This window comes from Nilaparvata lugens, chromosome 10 (genome assembly GCF_014356525.2).
Source record: "Nilaparvata lugens isolate BPH chromosome 10, ASM1435652v1, whole genome shotgun sequence".
Lineage (NCBI taxonomy): Eukaryota > Metazoa > Arthropoda > Insecta > Hemiptera > Delphacidae > Nilaparvata > Nilaparvata lugens.
The window spans coordinates 28,043,595-28,065,465 of NC_052513.1; the positions used below are offsets into that span (position 1 = coordinate 28,043,595).

The 21,871-nt window shown below is 34.8% G+C and overlaps 1 protein-coding gene across 1 annotated transcript; it reads left to right on the forward strand.

Moving 5' to 3' along the window:
• On the forward strand, positions 1-3,758 carry LOC120353352. The gene is made up of 5 exons (XM_039436670.1): positions 1-107; positions 563-724; positions 1,818-1,979; positions 2,352-2,513; positions 3,380-3,758. The coding sequence occupies exons 1-5, from the start codon at positions 12-14 to the stop codon at positions 3,590-3,592; spliced, it is 795 nt and encodes a 264-aa protein (XP_039292604.1). The 5' UTR covers positions 1-11; the 3' UTR covers positions 3,593-3,758.
• The last annotated feature ends 18,113 nt before the right edge of the window (positions 3,759-21,871 follow it).

Below are 21,871 nucleotides of genomic sequence, written 5' to 3' on the forward strand. Positions count from 1 at the left end.
TCATTTCAAGAATGTGGATTTTTAATCTTCACTTTATACTAGCCTCCATTTGTGTCATAAAAGTTAGTTTCTGTTTCGATTTGCTGGGTATTGATACCGGGCAAAAGGTAAGTATATTAAAATTATAATTTTTGCACTACTTGCTAGTGGAAGTGATCAGATGTATTAGTTGGAGCACAAAAAAGAGAGGCGTTGTTCATTACTTTGTGGTTAGAGTGACAGCAGGCCTATATTTCTCCACTTGAATCATTTCTTCCATTAAAACCAAAATAGTACTCTTGTAAAATATATATCATTACATCTTTGTACGATCCAAATAGTGATTGTAATTATACTTTTTATAGATATCAAATCGAAACTGTGCTTAAATGATGACGAATAAAATATATAAATCTGTTCATAAGATCTTTCAGGTGGAAGTGCACATTTTGATTGTTCGATAACAAATTAGAAAAAATATACTTTTGATAGATTAAAAATCTGTGCTGAACGATGATAAATGAAATTTATTTATTTGTCCATGAGATCATTGAAGTGAACTTGCACATTTTGATTGTTCAAGGGTCCACTGGCATGGGATATCCAGTTCAAACGCATCGAGAATTGCAAAGAGCGTGGTCCAAAACTCATGGACTTCGACTTACGTTTGAAAAGAGTTTCAAGGACAAGAGTGGATATGGTGGGTAACATTACCTTCAAAGTCGATTATGGAGACAACATCAAGGTAGATAACTTACATCAATTTGTTTATTCCTATGCAAGATCATAGCTACAAAAAATATTATTGAATGAATGAGTTTATCATAATTTGTCATCACACTAGGAAGCTCCATAGTCCATACACGATATAACTTCCCCAGTTCTTGATTCAGTACAAATTTACCGGATATAGATCAATCTTTTTTTTCATAAACTGAACAGTTTTTTCAAATTTCATATCAACTAATCTGGTAACATTTCCCTTATTTTCCATGTTTTGTCTCTTATGATTTGCTCTCACAGATCTGAGATAGTGTTGCTTAGCCACTGAATGTTTGTTGGAATGCTTGTTCCATTCTAATGTTTTCTGATTTTTTTTTCTTTTTTGTTATTTGATCAGATTTTGTTGACCATCACATTAGAAAGTTATTCCCTTATTAGAAATGATATGAGTAGAAGCAGAATTGTCGGAATTTGACTTTTTAAACTCCTCTTGTTAGTTGGTGTAGGAGTTTCGAAGACATTCCAGTAATCATAAGCGATTACATTTCTGATCTCATTTTAAGAATGTGGATTTTTAATCTTCACTTTATACTAGCCTCCATTTGTGTCATAAAAGTTAGTTTCTGTTTCGATTTGCTGGGTATTGATACCGGGCAAAAGGTAAGTATATTAAAATTATAATTTTTGCACTACTTGCTAGTGGAAGTGATCAGATGTATTAGTTGGAGCACAAAAAAGAGAGGCGTTGTTCATTACTTTGTGGTTAGAGTGACAGCAGGCCTATATTTCTCCACTTGAATCATTTCTTCCATTAAAACCAAAATAGTACTCTTGTAAAATATATATCATTACATCTTTGTACGATCCAAATAGTGATTGTAATTATACTTTTTATAGATATCAAATCGAAACTGTGCTTAAATGATGACGAATAAAATATATAAATCTGTTCATAAGATCTTTCAGGTGGAAGTGCACATTTTGATTGTTCGATAACAAATTAGAAAAAATATACTTTTGATAGATTAAAAATCTGTGCTGAACGATGATAAATGAAATTTATTTATTTGTCCATGAGATCATTGAAGTGAACTTGCACATTTTGATTGTTCAAGGGTCCACTGGCATGGGATATCCAGTTCAAACGCATCGAGAATTGCAAAGAGCGTGGTCCAAAACTCATGGACTTCGACTTACGTTTGAAAAGAGTTTCAAGGACAAGAGTGGATATGGTGGGTAACATTACCTTCAAAGTCGATTATGGAGACAACATCAAGGTAGATAACTTACATCAATTTGTTTATTCCTATGCAAGATCATAGCTACAAAAAAATATTATTGAATGAATGAGTTTGATGGTAGATTGTCTAATATCAAATGTAATGATAATGCTTGAAATTCCCTGAGAGAATCGAGAAATCGAAGAAACTTTGTGTGTTTGTATAGTTCATATTCTTCAAATTTCTCACATTTATGAGACTGAAAAAATAATTCCCTCATTTTTCTGATGAATCCAATGAATGTATAAACAATGATGAATGGATATTATTTCTCAAATGTTCCCTTCTATTTCAATTATGAATACTTGTATTTCCCTTTTGATCGTGAATTCCTCTATATTATGTCTTTCTTCTTATATCTTCTCACAGATTATAAGCGACTTCAGTACTTGGGGAAATGGCGGATGGAAAAGTAATGCCTACCGCTTCACCATAAAGAAAGCTTGTACAGAATTTTCAGTGTTCGAAAATTTTATTGTGGCTATTCGGAAGGAATCTGGAATGCCATTAACAACGTGTCCTATACCAAAGGTATAAGAATATTCTAACATGAAACTTATCAAACTTGTAGAATAATACATTCTTATTATACGCTGGGAATAGACTAAACGAGCAAATAATATTATTTCTAAACAAAGATTAATAAGAACCTGGTGTTAAAGCTAGTTTGGAAGCTCCAATGTCATGGGAACTAACATTGGATTCATACATTTTTGGAGACATTATTTAACATGCTTCTCATATGTCGAGCTGTTTCTATATTATTTGTATTATTCACCAGAATTCGTGCTCTAGCTCTATGCTCGTTTGGTCTAACCCCAATCTAACAAATTACCAAAAATATTCCATGAGCTTTGTATTTTCATGGGAAATCTCGTTTCCCCTGAAGTAACCATCAGAATTGACTTATTGAAGATTAATGTGAAATAACATGGATTATTGTGATATTTCCTAGAATTTCCCGTCATTTGGATGTTAGTCCACTTATTGGAAAAATCTTATTTTTTCATATTCATTTACTCTTATGAATACTTTACACTTGGGTACGATAGTTGATGCTCTATCTTCGGGGAGTAAGAAGACCTCCCCATACAAAATTGCTTCTCAGTAGCTCGGAACTCAGTTAGTCAACACATCTCTCATTATCATCATCCCTCCAATAACCTGCACATTACAAATACGCATGTCTCAAGCCAATGTGGGCTTCAACCTTAGTAGAAAAGTCAATGCATAATTTTTTATAATCTGACTGACCAATTTCTCAGATTCCTTGTCTTGTTAAAGCATCAATATTTCAAGCTGAATATTCTGTGGAATATCAAGAGGGAATGAAATGTTTAGTTGAAGATACAATACATCTCTACTCATGCACTCAACATCAAAATGTCCTTTTCCAGGGAACTTACGAACTGGAAAACTTTGATACGCGAGTGATAAACAACATATCCATACCTTTCTACACAATTCCAACGCTGTGGAGGATGACCTTCTCACACTATGACAAGTCAGATAACAGGCTGCTTGATTGCAAGGTGTTCATCGTCGAAAGCAAAGTCAAACACTTGAAGAGACAACACGATCAGGATCACAAAAAAGTCGAAAAGACTTAAAAATTCGTACTAAACGAGTTCTGAAATTTGAAGATAAATTAGTAAAAGAAGAGAAATCCACAGTCATTTGAATTTGGTGATGGGAATTTATTCGCATATCTTTGTTTGCACTTTATTGATAAGGTATTTTTTATTCATCCATTTTTTGAAGATCTCATTCAATCAATTCAATCATATTCGCTCATTTTGATTGATTGTTATTATTCTATATCACCTCATTTGTAGTACCGCGTTTATAAATATAAAATTCTATAAAATATAACTTAATTCTAACTTCTCATTTTTCTCTTATGTCACTCTCATCTTACTCTCTGGATGAATAAAGAATAGAAAGTTGATAGGTTCACCACTCCTAATAATTCAAAATTTTATTCAAGAACCCATTTTCATACATATGTTTAGTGAATAATATTTTAACCTAAAACTTGTAATCGTCAGCAATAATTCAATTTCCAATGAGTAAGGAGAGAACGTTCAATATGTATCTGGACATAATAATAGTGCTCATCAAGAGATGGATTGAACCATATGAAATTCTTAGGACATAACGTTGACAACCTCACGATTCAATTTGAGTATTTGTTCAATAATATTATTGTAATCAATTATGATAGAGTCAATGTACCTAGAATACAATGTATTAATGATACTTTGGATCCAGTGATGTAACAAGACTCCTGAAATGAAGCACCTATTCTGGACAAACTTTTTTCAATTATCAGCCCTCTGTTTCATATCAAGTACATATCAACCCACATAATAAGACCTGCGATTTATATGCAAGAAAAACCAATCAACTGGAATCCAAATATTGATGCAGCGTTACGCAAATATAGTTGTGTTACGCAACTCTTACAGAAGCTTCTCTTGCAATAGGAAACCTATGGACCAATGGGGATAAATTTTGTGATAGTCTACAGCCACAAATATATCAACCCTCTTACAAGTAAGTATCATGTAACAAGACATTTGTGTGTAAGACACCTATATGTGACACACCATGTAGACACATCTATATGTGTGTTACAGGCAAGAATTATTCTCAGTACCATGATGCTGCTGGGTCCATTCACAGCTTACTGAATATTCAGCAGAAGGGGAGCCTCTATAAGGCAGTTTACAAGGGGTTTGCCCGACTCAGAACCCCACTCTCCACCTCCATGTCAGACGACAACCTAATACACACAGGATACGAGCCAACACCCTTACGACTCCTACGGTTTTATGGTCTCTGTCGGTCTGACCAGGGTGGAAAAGCCATATCTAAAAAGCCTGTCAGTGCTAACTCGTGTTCCCGCAACATGTTTTTCAGTGTTTTGAAGTTGGAAAAAATGTGGTCTACAGTGAGAAACTGGGAAAATAATTTTCTAAATTGACAGTGTCAGGAAACTAGTGATGAAAATTATTCATATTTTTTAAAGTTTGTTTCAAGGCTATCTCACATCGATGTAGCGTAGCTTTAAATACGTCACCGAAAGACGTACGATACAGCAATGAAATCAGCTTTACTCCTACCGTAATTCTCGTATACAGAGAGGAATTTTGTTCAAATACAGGGAGAAATGAACATTGGAAGTTGAGTGTGAAAGTGTAGATTAGAATGTGTTAAGATAAAAAGAGGACCAGCTGATAGACCAGCCAAGGACCAGCTGAGGACCAGCTAAATAGAGACAGTCATTCAATATTATACATCCCATTTTTTGTTATTGTTTCATGATGAAAGCTCATTGCTCAAATCAAATCAAAATAATTTATTATCATTACAATGGATAAATTTGTATAACAGCCTCAATGTGAAATTGGAAGTAAAATTGAAATTTAAAGCTTCAATGAAATTGAAAGTGAGCTTCGATTCTAGATTTTGGATGTTTAGATATAGGAAGTTTACTGTTGGGGAACATTGATGATGGGTTCACTGGCAGGCTTCACTGCGACAGTGATGTTCTTCGAAATAACATCTTTGTTGTTTAAAGGTCGTCCAATTATGTAGGTTATCATACTTTTCATTAAATAAGAATTTTATTACTATTTATTGTACCTCTTCTCAAATACTGGAAGGCAATAGCTTATGTTTTTATTGTCCCTTTCCCTCCTCAAATAAATTATAGCTCTTCATGAGGCTGAACTTTTGTTGTAAGAATCGATCTTAATAATTATGAATGGATAAGAGAATACTAACCGTGCAAGATTCCGTAATGCATTAATCTTCAATCATAATGCACTTACCCCATGATTATAAGCTGAAACTTTGCGTGATTTATTCGAGATTCAAGACATTACGAGATTCGAGATTCAAGGGAAAACGAGATACTACAATACTCAGCCATCAATATTGAATATCAGCATGCAGATTGCAGAAGTTAATCTCAGAATTCATATTCGAGTTTCGACGCCAAACATCTGAGACCAAAAAGAAAGTCATTACAAACTGCAGAAATCTGACAGAGATTAACGCCAGAAAGCGAAATAAATGTCACGTTTGCGATTTTCTCTTCCGCATCGAAGGGTGAAAGTTGAGAGAATGAAGCAAAACAATGCGTGTTGAGACTTGTCACAACGTGGAAAGTGAGCTTCGAAGATTTTCCACAACAGGAATGCCACTTTAACTTCACTGTCTAAAGACAATCTCTATGATTCACTGATTGTGATTGTGAAAGGTAGATCAAGGAAGAAACTTATATGAAGAGGTGTGATAATATTGTAGGTTGAATTTATAGTATAGGGGTTCTTTATTCATCCATACAATAAGTTCATCATCGGAATGATAGGGATAGGAAAATTATTAAGGTAATCTTGTGCTATTCCTCTCCCAAATTAAGATAATGTTATACTTAGTCCGACATAGGTTGTCTTGTAGTTCTTGACTTTACAAAATATTCAGTCCTTTAATATCCTCACGAAGTAGATTTTCAAATTTAGATGATTCAAAACCAAACATGGAAGAAATATTCCACATTATTATAACTAAATTAGGAAATATTCACATATTAAAGAAATGATTTTGAAGAAGTACCGTAAAACAAACTTCATTCTAAAATCAAGCTGTTTAGAGATGTTTGGAATAGATGAATCAATTTGATGCTAAAAATAACCAGTGGTAGAGAGAGGAAGCTGATAATATATAAATATTTTCTCTAGAAGAAAGAAGATTTCTCTTGAAATATGAAAAAATAATTTCTGATTTATCGTAGAAATGAACAGGATGTAAGAAGAAATATGATTCCATTATACCACACCATTGAGCCACCATATCATTACTGGGAATTTCATACAATTATGATCTGGAATTTGGAAATCCACACACCAGCAGAATACTATTTGAGTTGCCATTAGATGAGTAGCAGCCAATTTTAGAGGCGCATTAGGCCGTGCACCGTTTAATATGCTTCCATATCAAGTGAGCCATTTCCCCCTTTAATATCCATGCCATTAAGTCGGCCATTATTCAGCATCAAACATTTCAATGATCGTTCTAATTCCTCTGCATTTCAACCCATCTCACAATTTCAAGCTTTCTTAATGTTACAACAGAAAAGCTTCCAGTTTTTTCTTCGAAGGCTATGAAAGTAAGCTGTAAAATTTTCTTTTATTCATCAGAGTTGTACTGAATATTTTGCTATACATAATGACGTTGATGATACTGTAGCCAGCATACCAGCGGAAAAGTTGCAATCGCATTTGAATTGACACTCTTGGATGACACCCAACTCTATTTAATCTTAACTATCTCTAAAAATTGAATTTAAAAACACTTGCTAGTCACAGATATCAATGCATTCCTTTAAAACGTATTACCATAGAAAAACAATAGCGTAAGTAGATATCCCATGGTATAGGGCGTCTATGTCGCAACTTTTACTGTTATCTCAAGCCGATTACTGTCGATTATTGTCCATTTTTACTGTTTTGACCGGGTAAGAGTGTATGAACGGCACAATATGAGAGACTACCAGCGTCATAAAGCTTCAAAGGAAAGAACTACGTAGACTATCAGCTTGAGATAACAGTAAAAGTTGCGACATAAACGTCCTATACCATGGGATATCTACTATTGTAGATATCAATTTTTCTCTATGTATTGTTTCGGTATTGTTTCTCTATGGTATTACATACTATTTGAACTATGAACATCATTAATATTGAAGAGCACTGAAGCTATTAAGAAGAATATTGACATTCCAAATGTCTTTTTGTAGCTGGTATTAGGCTACTCTAGTCTTATTCCAAAAAATGAAAGAATGCTTGGGACGAGAAAGAGAGGTCGACCACGGACAAGATGGCTGAACGACGTGATTGGAGACCTCCGGGTGCTGGGCGTGGCAAACTGGCTACGGAGTGCTCAGGATAGAGACGAATGGAGGCGCTATGTTGAGGAGGCCAAAGTCCACCCAGGACTGTAGAGCCGGATAAAGTATTCCAATAAATGAATCTATCGAATTTTGAGTGAGAATTGAAATAATTATTACCGAATTGATGTCTTACAAACATTATCTATTATACTGTTTTGATGAACTCATTCAATGCAAAGTGAGGCAATTCTAGAGTGACCACAAAACACAAGTCATTCGGCAGCACTGAGCCAAACAAACTAAGTAATTCAAGTAAATTCATGTTTAAGTCACCATGTCCAAGATAGACTTTCAAACAATCTTCATAGCCAGCACTTTTGAGTTGTGTTTGGGTGTGAGTTGGGCCAGTGTAGGTGGGAAAGGAAAGAAAGAGGAGTGGGAGAGTGCCAGACGGGTAAGGGAGAGAGAGAAGAGAATCATGAACAAAGAAAGATGTTCGGACCGAATGAATATTTCAGCAGCTGCTTTCACAGAAGTTCGCTCCAGAGCACGTGTTGGCGGAATAAAGTTGAAAGTGGAAAGAAATAGTGTGGGTCGGAAGAAGATGGAGAGAAGAAAGTAGGAAGTGGGAAAGAAGATGAAGTAAGTGGAATATACAAGGAGTGAGAATAGCAAGGAGAGAGAAAAAACAAGTGATAATGAAACTGCAAAAGGAAAAAGATCTGAAGAGGAGAGAGGAAAAAATCTTCGTTCATATGATAAGGTTCCTTCAACATTAGTCTATTGAATCAATTTCAAATTCAATAATCTCATGGATTGGGAGTCTACATGTATAAAGAAATCTTACTTTTAAGAGAAAGAAGCAAGAAATATGATTTTACAATTCATTCTATAATAATTTTTGAGTGCATCTCTTTGCAATTCAAATTTTAACTAAAAATTAATATTGGGTATCAGAATAAAATTATGTTTGAGAAAAATAATTTCTGCTCCAATAATTTACAGAATAAAAGAATAAAGCTAATCGTTGTAGGGGCAATGTGATATATGAATGAGACTAGATCTTACGTAATGGAGTATGAACGAAAAGTAACATTTGAATAGAAAAAATAAGAGGTTAGAGAGGGCTGATCGAGAAAGGGAGATCAGAGCAGACCAATCTCGAGAGAATACTCGAAGAACAAAAAACATAGGCGAGAGATAAGATAACAGTGATTATGAATGAAATACATGGAGGAAAATGTACGTAAATATTAATTATTGATTGGAGGATAGAGGACTATTGTAGAGAACTTTTAAAAGATCCATGTATATGTGTATGTATAGGAACTTGACATTTCTACAAACATAAAATTCCCAAACTAGTGAGTGGAATAATAATTATTGTGAAATGTATGCTCTCTTTATCTCAACTTCTGAATGAATATTCAGTAAAAGTCTGATTGAATCGAACGTATCGTCTGCTTCAAAGGGATGAAAAACTGAAATAGAAACAGATTGGCAAAAAGTGAAAGAAACGATGAAGAGAAGTGTCTGGAGTAGCATGAGGGTGCCAGTTAGAAGTAAGAAGAAGTAAAAAGTGTGAGGTAAGGAGTAAGAACAGAAAAGTAGCCTAAATGTGAGTGGTTGAACGTTGGAAAAGTTGGCTGTGGATGATTTACACAGCGGCTGGTTGAAAGTAGCAGGCTCCTTCAGCTTTGGGGGTTCAGGAGGGGTGAAAACGGAATAGGGGGGTACAGGAGGCGTGAGGAACGGTAACAGGGGGTGATGAAGAGGTGGAAAGGGGGTCCAAAGTTGGTCTTGCAACTTAAAAAATGAGGCTGCATTCAAGATGACAGATAGGACCGGTAAGAGGCCGCCACAAAATCCATAACTCACGCCTTTAGTGGATGGTTGTCGGTCGCCAAGTGTGTACAGTGTTGTGTCGTACAGTGTACACGCTCTCGTCTAGCTGCTCGATATATATTTTGTCGCCGGTGACTTTTACATGTGTTTTCCACTTCAAATAAATAAGAACACGTTTCTCGGGCGCTATTCAAGCACTATTTCGAATAAGCTATCGTGTGCAATTGAAGGTGTAATACATTGAAAAGGATGACTTGGAATGACATGGGTTATGATTTTGAATGAATCATGAATATCATGCAATAATATTGCACTATATCCATATTCGAGTTTCTACCTGCCTCTAAAGTGTTCATGAGAGATTGAATATATCATAGTGCTCCCACAAGATGTCAAATTGTATAATGGTCAACTGAAAAATCACAAAAAAACACACTGATGAACTGCTCTGAGGTTTGTTGTTTATGAAATGATTCGATATTAATGACGACACTAATAAACGACGTTTTCCATGACGACGGCCTTTTCCCCAGCAGGATACAGAAATAATTGAATACAAACACGTCGTAATTCATGATGAATCGGATGATAAATATTTATTCACGTTAAAGGCTTTCTTAGAGTTCAAGTTCATGAATAGATATTTTCCTGATGAGCAAATCACTTACCGTGCGAACTTCAAATCACAACAATGAAATTACTCTACATTTCGAATGAATGAGGAATATTGTCATTCCAAAATAAGCTGAAATCTACAATTTCATGGATAGTCAATATAAAAAGACCGTAGCCTACAATTTTCCTGTGATAGTACCCTCTAAAAATTCAAGATAAAGTGACAAAGAGGAACCTTGAAAATATTCCATTCCTTTCACCATTCTAAAATGTATATGATGGTGCCCAGTATCAAATTGACACTGTATGATTGAAACTCTTGGAATCACTAATACGTGTCAAAAATCCTTCCAGTCCGCTATCACAACGTCTTAACCCCCCATACCTACCTTATGACTTATACCTTTACCTTGAATATTGGAATACCCGCCACCTTTACAATATCTTCACACACCTTGACAATATCCTATGACCTATCCATTTATAACTCACGCTCAGCATATCAGTAACACAATAAGATTGAACAAGTTTGAGATCAATATCTGCCACAAAAAACAAGATCATTGAGCCGAATAATTGAAGCTCGTGACAGTTACTAATGGGTGACATTTGATCATGTCTGCCAATTTTTCCGGGCATGATAACAGCGATTAGAGCGAAAGAGAGAGAGTAAGTGAGTGTGCGGCAATGGGGGTCAATCGATCAAAATTTCACGGTATTGGGGCCCCGAAAGGGTGGAAGCATGTCATACGAGCGTAACGAGAGGGAGTGTGACGGACAGGTTGCCGGTTGTTAGCGTGGCAATGGGTGACACGAGCTGTTATATGAATAACGAGTAGTAGTTTACATATGACAGTTCGTTAAATTCGTACCACACATCTCTACTCACTCCTATCGAGGCCAATCATCTCCTCTGATAGTAGTCTCCTCCTTCTCTAGACTGAGATGGAGATGGGCTACTAAAATTTCAAATATTCCTCTCATATCACCTCATCATTCCTTCTTCATGAGAAACGGGAATATCCCCTTCCCTTAATAACTACTCCACACCTCAACATCCATCTCCTAAATTTCACCTCTCCCAAATTCCTGTCTCCTGAACTTTCCTCTCCTGAATCCACCCTTTTCTACAATTCCTCCCTCCTGATCCTGAATACTTACTCGCCTTACGATTTCCTCTTCTTTCATCTATGATTGTAATCCAAATAATATACTCATTTCATCAGAACGTCAGAAGACAGACTTTACGCTTCCCAATATAATTATATCTAGTCACCTGGCTGGCTCAGGTTTGGTGTCAGAGTTTTCAGGTCGCACCTAATGAATTATTTCAGGGCCTGTGACATGACTTGACGTGTATGTTTCTAGGAAGCTGGGACCTCGAGCTATATGTGTATTTGCTAATCTTAGGAGTGGCTTAAGAAAAATACCTTGACCGGGTTGAGATCGATGATACATAAAAAAATGTTTCAAGCAAAGACAAAGTAAAACTACATCAAGTAAGAATAGATACTAAATTTACTTTAATCCTTTACATTCACGAGTGTAACGAGTATACAAAAGCAATCATACCAGATAGAGACTGTGCCTGCACTTTTTAAAAAGATAATAGATAAGATAATTTTGAATAAAATTTAGAATTTAGAAATAGGCCGACACATCTAGAAAATACCTGAGTCTATACCTAATTCATGCAGGTGAACGGGCTAGAGTCAAGAAAACTTCAATTAATCTTGCCATGCCTGATTTAATAGGTTTATACTATAGAATAACACTACAATTTGAAATAATAGAAAAATACAAACAGCTTCAATAAACATTGGCAGCTAAAATCGAACAACAGAAACAACAATTTCATGTTACTTTGTTGACATTCTTCATCTGATTCGGGGGCGCATTACTATCCCCGTTTAGATAGCAATACGTCACAAAACCAAACAATATCAGTCATCAAATAACAAATAATTAACTTCATCATAAAATTACTCAAGAAAGAAAAGCCCGTTGAACCCAAGTTTCGTCGATAGTAACCCATATAACCCATTTCATAATAATTTTGAATCCCCACTTTTGATTGACATTCTCGAATGAACCTTTGTTTCACTACACTGCACTTTCGTTGGTTTGTACGTTGCTTTATCGTCGGGGTTACAGTACCTTGTTTTTGGCGGTGAGCTTTTACCGGTTGAATTTGGCTTGACGGCGACGTCCTCTTACGTCCCTAGACCTGTCGTCTGAACGGGTGTCTTGAAGCGGTGTTACATAAAGTTGCGGAACCAAAGGGGTGGTAGTACAAGAAGTTGGTTTGGGGACACACATGAACCGCTGTAAATAAATGTATTACAGCATTAATTTCTAACTCTTCCTACAATTCATCAAAAGCTAAAACAGGAGTTATCTATTGATTACAATTAATTAAATTCTTTCATTCTTTGAATCCTCATTTTATATAGATTTTTATCTTTAAACTACTGATTCTTTTTATCAGAATTAATGGATCTTTCTTCACAAATAATTCAAATTGAAATGATGCTAACTTATATGATATTTTTCGTTTGGTTTGCGAAATCAAATATAATTTTTCATATAGTAGCTCGGCTAGTATTGTTGGAAACTTGTGCGCCAGCCAACATTTATTTTATTTATTATTTATGAACTATAGGACGCAATCCAAGTGTAAATAACGGGCATTCGCCCAAAACTGCTCAGAACCTTAATTAAAAATGAACATTCCAGAGTTTATGATTTGATTTACCTACAAATACAAGTCCAAAAACTAGTATCAACTGAAATTATGAATTTATCACCTAATAAAACAAGACACTTTATAACACAATAAAAGAAAAAAATATTGAAAATTTCACTTTAAGGAAAGATAATGTTTGCCTTATAAGATTCATCTTGTGGATAGTTTTTTACTTTTAATTAAATAAAATTAGTAGACACATAGAAAATAATTTAAATTGTATTAAAATTTGAACATTCATTAATATTAATTTCCTGGAGAAGAAAAACTTTCTTCTTCATCTATTAAGATTTCTATCATAAAAATTTACTAAATCATTCAAAAGCCTTAATGACATAAGAAAACAGAGTCTGAAAAATATAAATTAAAAATGTCATAAACTCAATATGAACATAATCTTAAAAGTTTCATTTCAATTTAAAGGCTATCTTCCTGACTTTCAGCAATACTCTACGATAATATATCTCCAGAAACAATAACTCAAATGTAACGTAACTGAAAACTTTCTATACTTCTGTAGAAAAAAATTATAAGTATCTTCCATCACTAATAAAATCAAAAGGATTATTCTCAATCAATATTATTAACTTGAAAAATAACAGGCTTTGTTGATAAAATCTTTTGATTGAAGTTTCACTTAATTAATTTCCCTAAATTATATTTTAACCTTAGTTTACGTACCTTAGCGGTTATTTGAAGAAACAATTATTCATACATGATGAAGAAACACAATTAAACCTTTCAGGACATGGCACTACTAGTAAATTTAAACATTAATAAAAAATAAAACTAGCTCCTACATTAACTACTGAAATAAACTTATAAACCTGCCCAAAAAGGGGAAACATAGTGACTACATCTTTACTCTCGTAGTGCTCCTAGCAAAGTGTCCTCCGGAACGTAATCTGGTCTCTCGACTGGGGAATCCCCACTACTGTATTTAGAAACAGGTCTCCTATTGGGCGAATGGAATCAATTTGACCAATCGTCGCGTGGCTTCTACAGCCTTTGGACCAAATAGTAACTGCAAAATCTGTAGTTTGTTATAATTTCAATGCTTGCTGTTTTCCAACTTATCGCATTTTATGTCACGACAAGAAGGCTAAGTTTTAGAGATAATTCCATAATCTACATTCCTCGACGACTCGGAGCCACAATTTTTAAATATCTATCAAGGGAAACTCGAAGTCATGGCCGTTCATAATAGAGAGAGAAAATAATTTATTTCGCTAACTCACTTACAATAATGGCTCTAGTCTATTGCGTATTAAATTTACTATTATAACTTGGGAAAAGGCCTGAATTAAAGAGAGTGCCCGGCACACTCCCCTTCCTTCCGGTGTGAAACACGCAAAAAGAAATCTAATCAGGATATGTTACCATAGAGGCATTCTGTATGGTTTGGAGAGTCGAATTTCTGGATTGATAGTAGGATCCAATTTGAAGCGGGCCCTCTTCAAAAGAAATCTCTTTAATCATTCCGAAATTCAGCAAAATGTATAACTAATTGAGATTTGTGGCAAGAGTCTTTAAAACTGTGGCAAGAGTCGGGACAAAACAATATGGACGTGTCCACCTTTTAAGTAGGTACTAAAGACGGACCGAGTATAATAATCTTGAATACTTCAATCACTTTATTGAGTCCCTGGTTATTTTCTTGGCAAACTCTAACAAGGGAAAACGTTTAAAAGACATCATAGTTTTAATTGGTTCTATGTTACTCTGCTGTTGTAAAATATGAAGTACGTTTGATCATAATAGTAAAGGGTGAAACTTTTTCACTCTGCTGAATGTATTGAAATCTAACTATCATTACTATAGAGTTGAGAGTGCAATATATTTTTAACAATATAAAGCACAAGACTTATCACATTTGAAAAGTATAAGTAGGTACATTGATAGGTACATAATTCCCTTTCTCCTTCAAATGAAGTATACATCTTCTCTCCTGTTAGTCTTCAGTTTGGTAATAATATATTCACCCTTTTCCACATTGAGACTGGAGATGGAATAGCTCCCTCATATTCAAATATCATTACCATTTATATATCCGCAATATTGTATGTAAACCACTTGTAAACATGAGAGGTGTGTAAAGGGCTACATATACATGAGAGGCAGATACCAAAACCTCTGATAATTTGTGAATAGCGTCGGATCGGAGATAGTGAATTCGTTCCCGTTCAGGGCTAATGGAGGAGGAGTAACATCGTGTAAAACGTGTCAACTGTAAACGCCTCGTCTCTCTTTCCAGGTACCCGCATTTATTGGGGTTTTAGATTCGTGAAGCATATGCCAAAAAGAGCGGATGGGAATGAATGACGATATGTGAGAATAAGGTGCTGCGTTGAGTGGAATGTAAGCCCAGTTCAGTGATATCTGAATACAGATATGGTATTTGAATACAGAATTGGATTTCTTAGTTCGATTTCGAATATAAAACTACTGTTCAGGTATGTTGAGTGGGGTTCACCCGAATTCCTGTAACCCTTATATATTTCTATGTATACATTATCTTCCTCTTCATACTCCTCTATGAAACTGGATTTTATACTACCATAGGAAAAAATATGGGCATATCTTCACCTTATGTTATATCTTCCTGCTGTGATACTACTATAACACCCATTATCCAGAACCAGGAATTAATAACATTGCTGCGATTAAGAGCAATTACAATCGTAGATGATTAACAGCATCATATTATTGCTCCTATTCATGTAGAAACTCGATCTCTACAGATAAAAAATAGAAATTTAGTTGATCAACACTAAAATTGCTGGGTGAACTTAGTTGAAAACTTCTGCACCTATATATGCTTTTAAATTTTCATTTTCTTTCTCTTTTTCCTTCCATCCTTCTTTCGCCTTTCATCCTACTTCCTTTTTCCTTCTTCTTCTTCTCTTGCTTTCTAATATTTATCTTTTTTGAACATTGTCACGTTACTTTTGGTGGAGTACGCTTAGCCTCTTGCTTGGCGTCAATCGGTAGAGCATGAGAGTTATTTTAATAATTATAAAATCTGGTCGTGGTTTTACTAGGATATAATCTCACTAAAATTTTCATAGGCCCAGACATGAGCTTTCACAATAATACTGATAATTTATAAAAAAAAATATATATAAAACTTATATCCTATAGTATTGAGGAATAAAATGAATAGTACACCATAAAAAAATTGATACATATATTAACAAATATCTCCAAAATAAACCAGAGCAAAAATATATAGAACGAAAAAAATATATAATATAACAAGAAACGAAATCAATAAAATATCACAGATTAATACTATTTTTTAAGTTCTATAGCTTGAAACGCTACCATGTGCTTTCATTTCATGATCATATGCATTTATCTGCATGTAGCTTCGACATCAACTTGCTGATGCTTGTCGACTTGGATAATTCTATTTCAAATATAAACTTCTCAAATCAGAGCATGATAAATTGACAATTCAATAATTCAAATATATGTTAATTTCTATGGTTTCCAATAGATTTCTTTATAATAAATATATTTATCTCAGGATTCGGCACCTGACGGAAATAGATAGATCAATTCGTCTAGTGAATCAGAGCTACATTATGTTATCGAAAATTTATATTATAAAATATATTTATATATATTATATTTATATTATAAAAATTAATGATCATATAAACATTTGTATTATCAGCCTAGAACTTAGTATTCTTTTGATTGGTGTATCTTTCGATATATGAATTGACTCGTTACTATCCAATAAAATACCTCTTATACAATCTTTAAACTTGCGCAAGTATTTTTACCAATTTCTTAATTTATAAAACCCTTTCGACGAGCTAGCTTTGATTTCTTATTCCATTTCGAAGCACTGAAGGCGCCCTATCACTATTTAAATATTATTCACTCACGTGCTGGATTTTCTATGAACTGCTGATGGCGATCCAAACTCCTGATGGTCCTGGATTATTTGTGGCCGAAGTCGTCTCTTCCAAGGGATTAAAAATATTTCAATGACTTTTGCTTTACAATAGCATCACAAAGTCTTATGAGAAAATTTGGTAATTCGATTTAACTTTAAGTTATTAAAAGGTACAGTAAGATATTGCGCTCTATAATTTTTGGTGACATCTCATGGTGGTGGTTGGCAGGCAAGTGGGGAAGTTCTCTTTTCTAATTCACAATTTTTCATTTCCGATTTCCAAATTTACATAAAATTTAAATAATCTGTTCCTCTGCCATTCATGGCTCAAATAGTTCGTGCCGATCTATTAAATTATTTTTGTCTGGGTTTTTTAATACGTTTTTTATATGCAAAGTAATTTTTTAAAGGTTATAGATTGATTCTCATATTACAACAATTAGCCACGTGGATCCTTTGGTTCCTCAAGTTGCGTACTATTTCGTTACAATAAGTTCCTGCCAAGGTGTTTGGCTAGATTCTACGTTATGCGACTCAGTCGATCATTAGGTCGCCGATCAATAGATATTTTCTGCCTAACCTCAAATTTTCAATATTTTATATAATATTATATAGGTAGCAAAATTATTTTCATTTCTATTCGGCCGTTGTAAATTTAGCCATGATGCCTGATATTATCTAATCTTTAAACATTATCATCTTTGGCGATATTAGCCTATTATTCCACTTAGACCTTTAAATTTCTTCAAATAGGAATTTTTATTTATCCCTCCGAAAGTCAAAACGTTACAACATTGTAATGGGCTTCCTGGGGGGGTTACCTCTTGTAATGGTCTCCACGTTGTTTGAGGTTCACCTCCGCCCGGGGAGCAGGAAGGCCAATACAAAGAAAGAGTGGAATGAGTCCGGAGTAATCGGTCTGGGAGGTAGTTATTCTCTCCTTTCAACTCGATTACACCGTCTTCATAGAACTCAAAAGATATATAAAGATAATATCCAATCACAAATGATGGAATGTGGTGTAACGTGGCGTTAGCGAATATATCTATAAGCTCAACACTTCCGGCTGACTCCCACAGCCAAGAATATAGTTCAGGGAGACCGTTGCTCGTCTTATAACTATACCTTGTGAGTTTGCCAAACACGGGATAAAATGAATTGCTATAAGTTGATAATAAACTGCAAATATAATGCGCACAAAAAATCCACACTTTATACATAAAATCACAGTCTAATGTGTACAACACATTCAACACTGTGATGATAATTTGAAGAGTTACTATATTTAAAGTTAGCAGGATATTTGATTGAACAAAGTCCAGATATTGAATTGGAGAGATTAGATAATATTTGAAAAAAAAATTAATTACTAGCCTTGAGCGACTGAGACTCAGGGGGCTGGCGTGGAAAGCAAGAAATGAGATTACAATTAATACAAATTTCATGTATTGTCGGAGACTCTCAGTTTCAAATAATTCGTCGTTAGCGCTTTGTTATATTTTATCGATGCACTGCACTGTGCATTAGGCCAAATACAAAATGATGAAATGAAATTATCTGATGTTTATCTGACATTTCGAATATTATGAAATGTCTTCGGATGAAAATTAACTGGACCTCGGATGTGGATCGCTCACGTTGTGGCACAGGCAGAGTGTCGGCGGCTAAGTTCGGTGACGTTTTAATTTTTTTTATTTTTTACTTCACTCCGTAATTAATCAGAAAATATATAAGAGACGGTATTTGGTGCTGATTTACAATTATTTGAGACATTTACTTGAACATTTAAAACAATTAAACGGGGAACATTCAACCATGGTTGTCTACCGCTAGATGATCATCTCGGAAGTGGTTATTTTTTGAAGATACTTCAGTTTATACACCCTTGGATAATTAAATCTGGGCTTCTGATAGGTTGAAATAATTCAAAATGGCTTTCGTCACAATGAAGTTTGCAAATAAAGAAAGTAGTTCTAAGATGTAGTCATTCAAAATCAGCAATTTACATAAATTTGAAACCGGGATATTTTTTAATACAAACAAAAGTTGAACCTCTTATCACTAGAACATACCGTATGAAGCTAGCTTCTCCCCTATCAGACATCACACTCACGTGGTGATTACAAGGATCACTGACCCACGATAACATTGGCACAAGCCATGTGATACAGTGATGTGCGAGGAGATAAAAAATAATTACAATAAATAAATTTTAATTCTACGAAAGAAAATAAAGCTAGCTAAACTTGCTAAATTAGCAAGGAAGGCTAATTTTGATAATAACGGTACAAAGATAAGCGCTTGACAGGTGATTGTCTGCTTATAACAACAATTCAACTACTATATACCGGTGAGTAAACACTACTTTAATTTATTTATTTTATTGCATGTTGTCTATCAATATTTTCTTATTCAACATCTTCAAGATATTTTATAAATTCAGATATGAAAAATAAAGAACATTCTTCTCGTCTTATTGACAGGTAAATAATTTATGAGGCTGTGCCCCTTTGACATATTTAAAAACATGTTGACTAAATGAGGTTAGTTTTCCAATAATATTCCTACTCATAACAATAATTTTATATGGAAAAGATTGCACAATAAATTCATTATTATATATAAATGACATACAAGAAAAGATACATGGTGAAACATTATAAACATAAGGTGAGATAATAGCAGTAATTATATTAGCTAGGTCTTGTATTGGCTTACAACAGCTTCTCATGATGGGAATATTTCTATTTTCTATAATTTGATTTCCTATAATTTATCTATCAATTTTAGTTCCTTGAAAAGAAGGATATCGTGACAACATAAAAGTGTTTCACATTTCTCCTTACAAACTTTATCAGTGTAGTACTATGTACTTATGCCAGCGCACAAACCTAGTTTTTGCTGGCTTTGTCAGATTGGAAACAAGTTATTTCAAATTCAAGAGTTGTCACGTGGTATTTTAGCACCACAAAATATTTTGAAATGAACTAGTGAATTTTAATAGAATTATAAAATGGAAAAGAAAGATAACCTGAAAGATGAAGTGGATGCAAATGTTCATATTATGGTTGTATCTTATATTTGAAATCTCGTCAACCCAACTTACTCCAGTGCAGTAATGATAACAGAGAGGATACAAAATATTGTTTAATGCAATAGTACAGAAGATAATTTATGTTATGATAGACCTAAGTTGATGTTTGAGAGTAATTAAAGCAAATCTTATCGAGTGAATTTATGTTTTGCTTACTCCATTTCTGATGATGGTGACAATACCGAGGCTGGTAGACCCCTACGCTGTAATTGCAGAAGAGAGAAAATGAGAAGAAGATGATCATTTCCCAATCAAAGACTATCAAAAATAAGATACAGTTCTAATATACCTCAAACTCCATATTCAGCAGTCATACCCTCATACAAAAATTTATAAATGAGTTCTAACATTATTAGATCATCGAACAGAAAACAGAATAGGCTTCAGAGTGCTGATAGCTAAAACATCAACCTATTTTACTGCACTTATTCGATTACCCAGAAATTGAACCGCCAACTGTCTCAACCGTAAATCAATTAGTTGCTGGCCCCGGCTATAGAAAGGTAGGAAGCCGATAATTTGCTAAGCAACAGAGCACAGCTCAGAGTCGAGCCGAGTTTATAAACTGATCCGGTGAAAAGACAAAGCATCAAGTGGTTGAGATTATTAAGAGATCCCCCCTTTTTCCACTTCTCTCACTCGCCCGTGGTGCTTTATTGCTCTGTCTCTCTCGTTTGGGATTGGGTAGAGTAGGTAAGGACAAGGACGGACTAGGGTCCGTTGTGAAGGGAAATCAGGGGACCGGAAGGACTCCACTACTCTACTCCATTGTGGCTTTTGCCTCACAACTACAAAGGGCCTGTCGCCCGGCCCTTTGCTCTGAGGGTGGTAGTTATCTGCGGTAGCGCCCCAACCACCTAATTCCCCATTCTGTCGCCCCAAGGAGTTGCGTTTTCTTAGCAAAAGGGTCCCTTGACCCACCCTCGACCCTTGACATGGTAACTGCGTGTGAATCCCGTCGTCGAGATCAACTACAGAACCGCTCAGTAGCAAACTTTTGTCCACTAGATTTACTGCCGTGTTTTCCATCCGAGTAACGTTCACGCCGCAAATAATGTCCGCAAATGTTTAATCTGAACGAACACGATCTCAGTAATGTAGTTCACGATCACGGTCCATAAAGTTTGAATCGTGATGTTATGTTTTTGTTGTGAAGATTTTGTTTTTAAGAGTGTTTATCCTTCAATTTTCAATGAATTTCACTTTCTGATGATTTCCTATACTTTTCAAGAGAAGGGGAATTAGGGGTTGCCCCGGTAAGGAGATAGCCCCGGTAAGCTATCTATATGCCACTCTATGTATATTTTGTGCTCGTTGCTAACCACGCTAGATGCTTGGTGTGAAGAAGAACTAATTTTTAGCTTGGAATCAGTCAGCCATTACTCTTTGGCATGCTAGATTGTTGTCAAGTGTCAACTGGTTCCTGTTATAACTCTCACATGACTTCCCAGCAATGTAAATACTGTTCCTGTTTACACTATCATAGGTTCCATGTTATAATCACCTAGTGTACTAATCAGGCTTCAATTTGATGTATAAACCATCGACCAAACTGATTTTCCATTGGTTATCTTAAATGTTTTAGTTAAGTCATGCATTTTGGGTATCCCCGGTAAGACACTGTGGGGTGATGGCAGTAGGTTATTGGCATTTCCCATCACTGTTTCTGATGGTTGTTTCAAGTCAATTTACTGTGAGCTTGAAAAAACTGTTAACATCTTAATTGAAATATGCAATTATTGGAATAATTTAATTTACTTGAATATATTCATAGGAATATAAA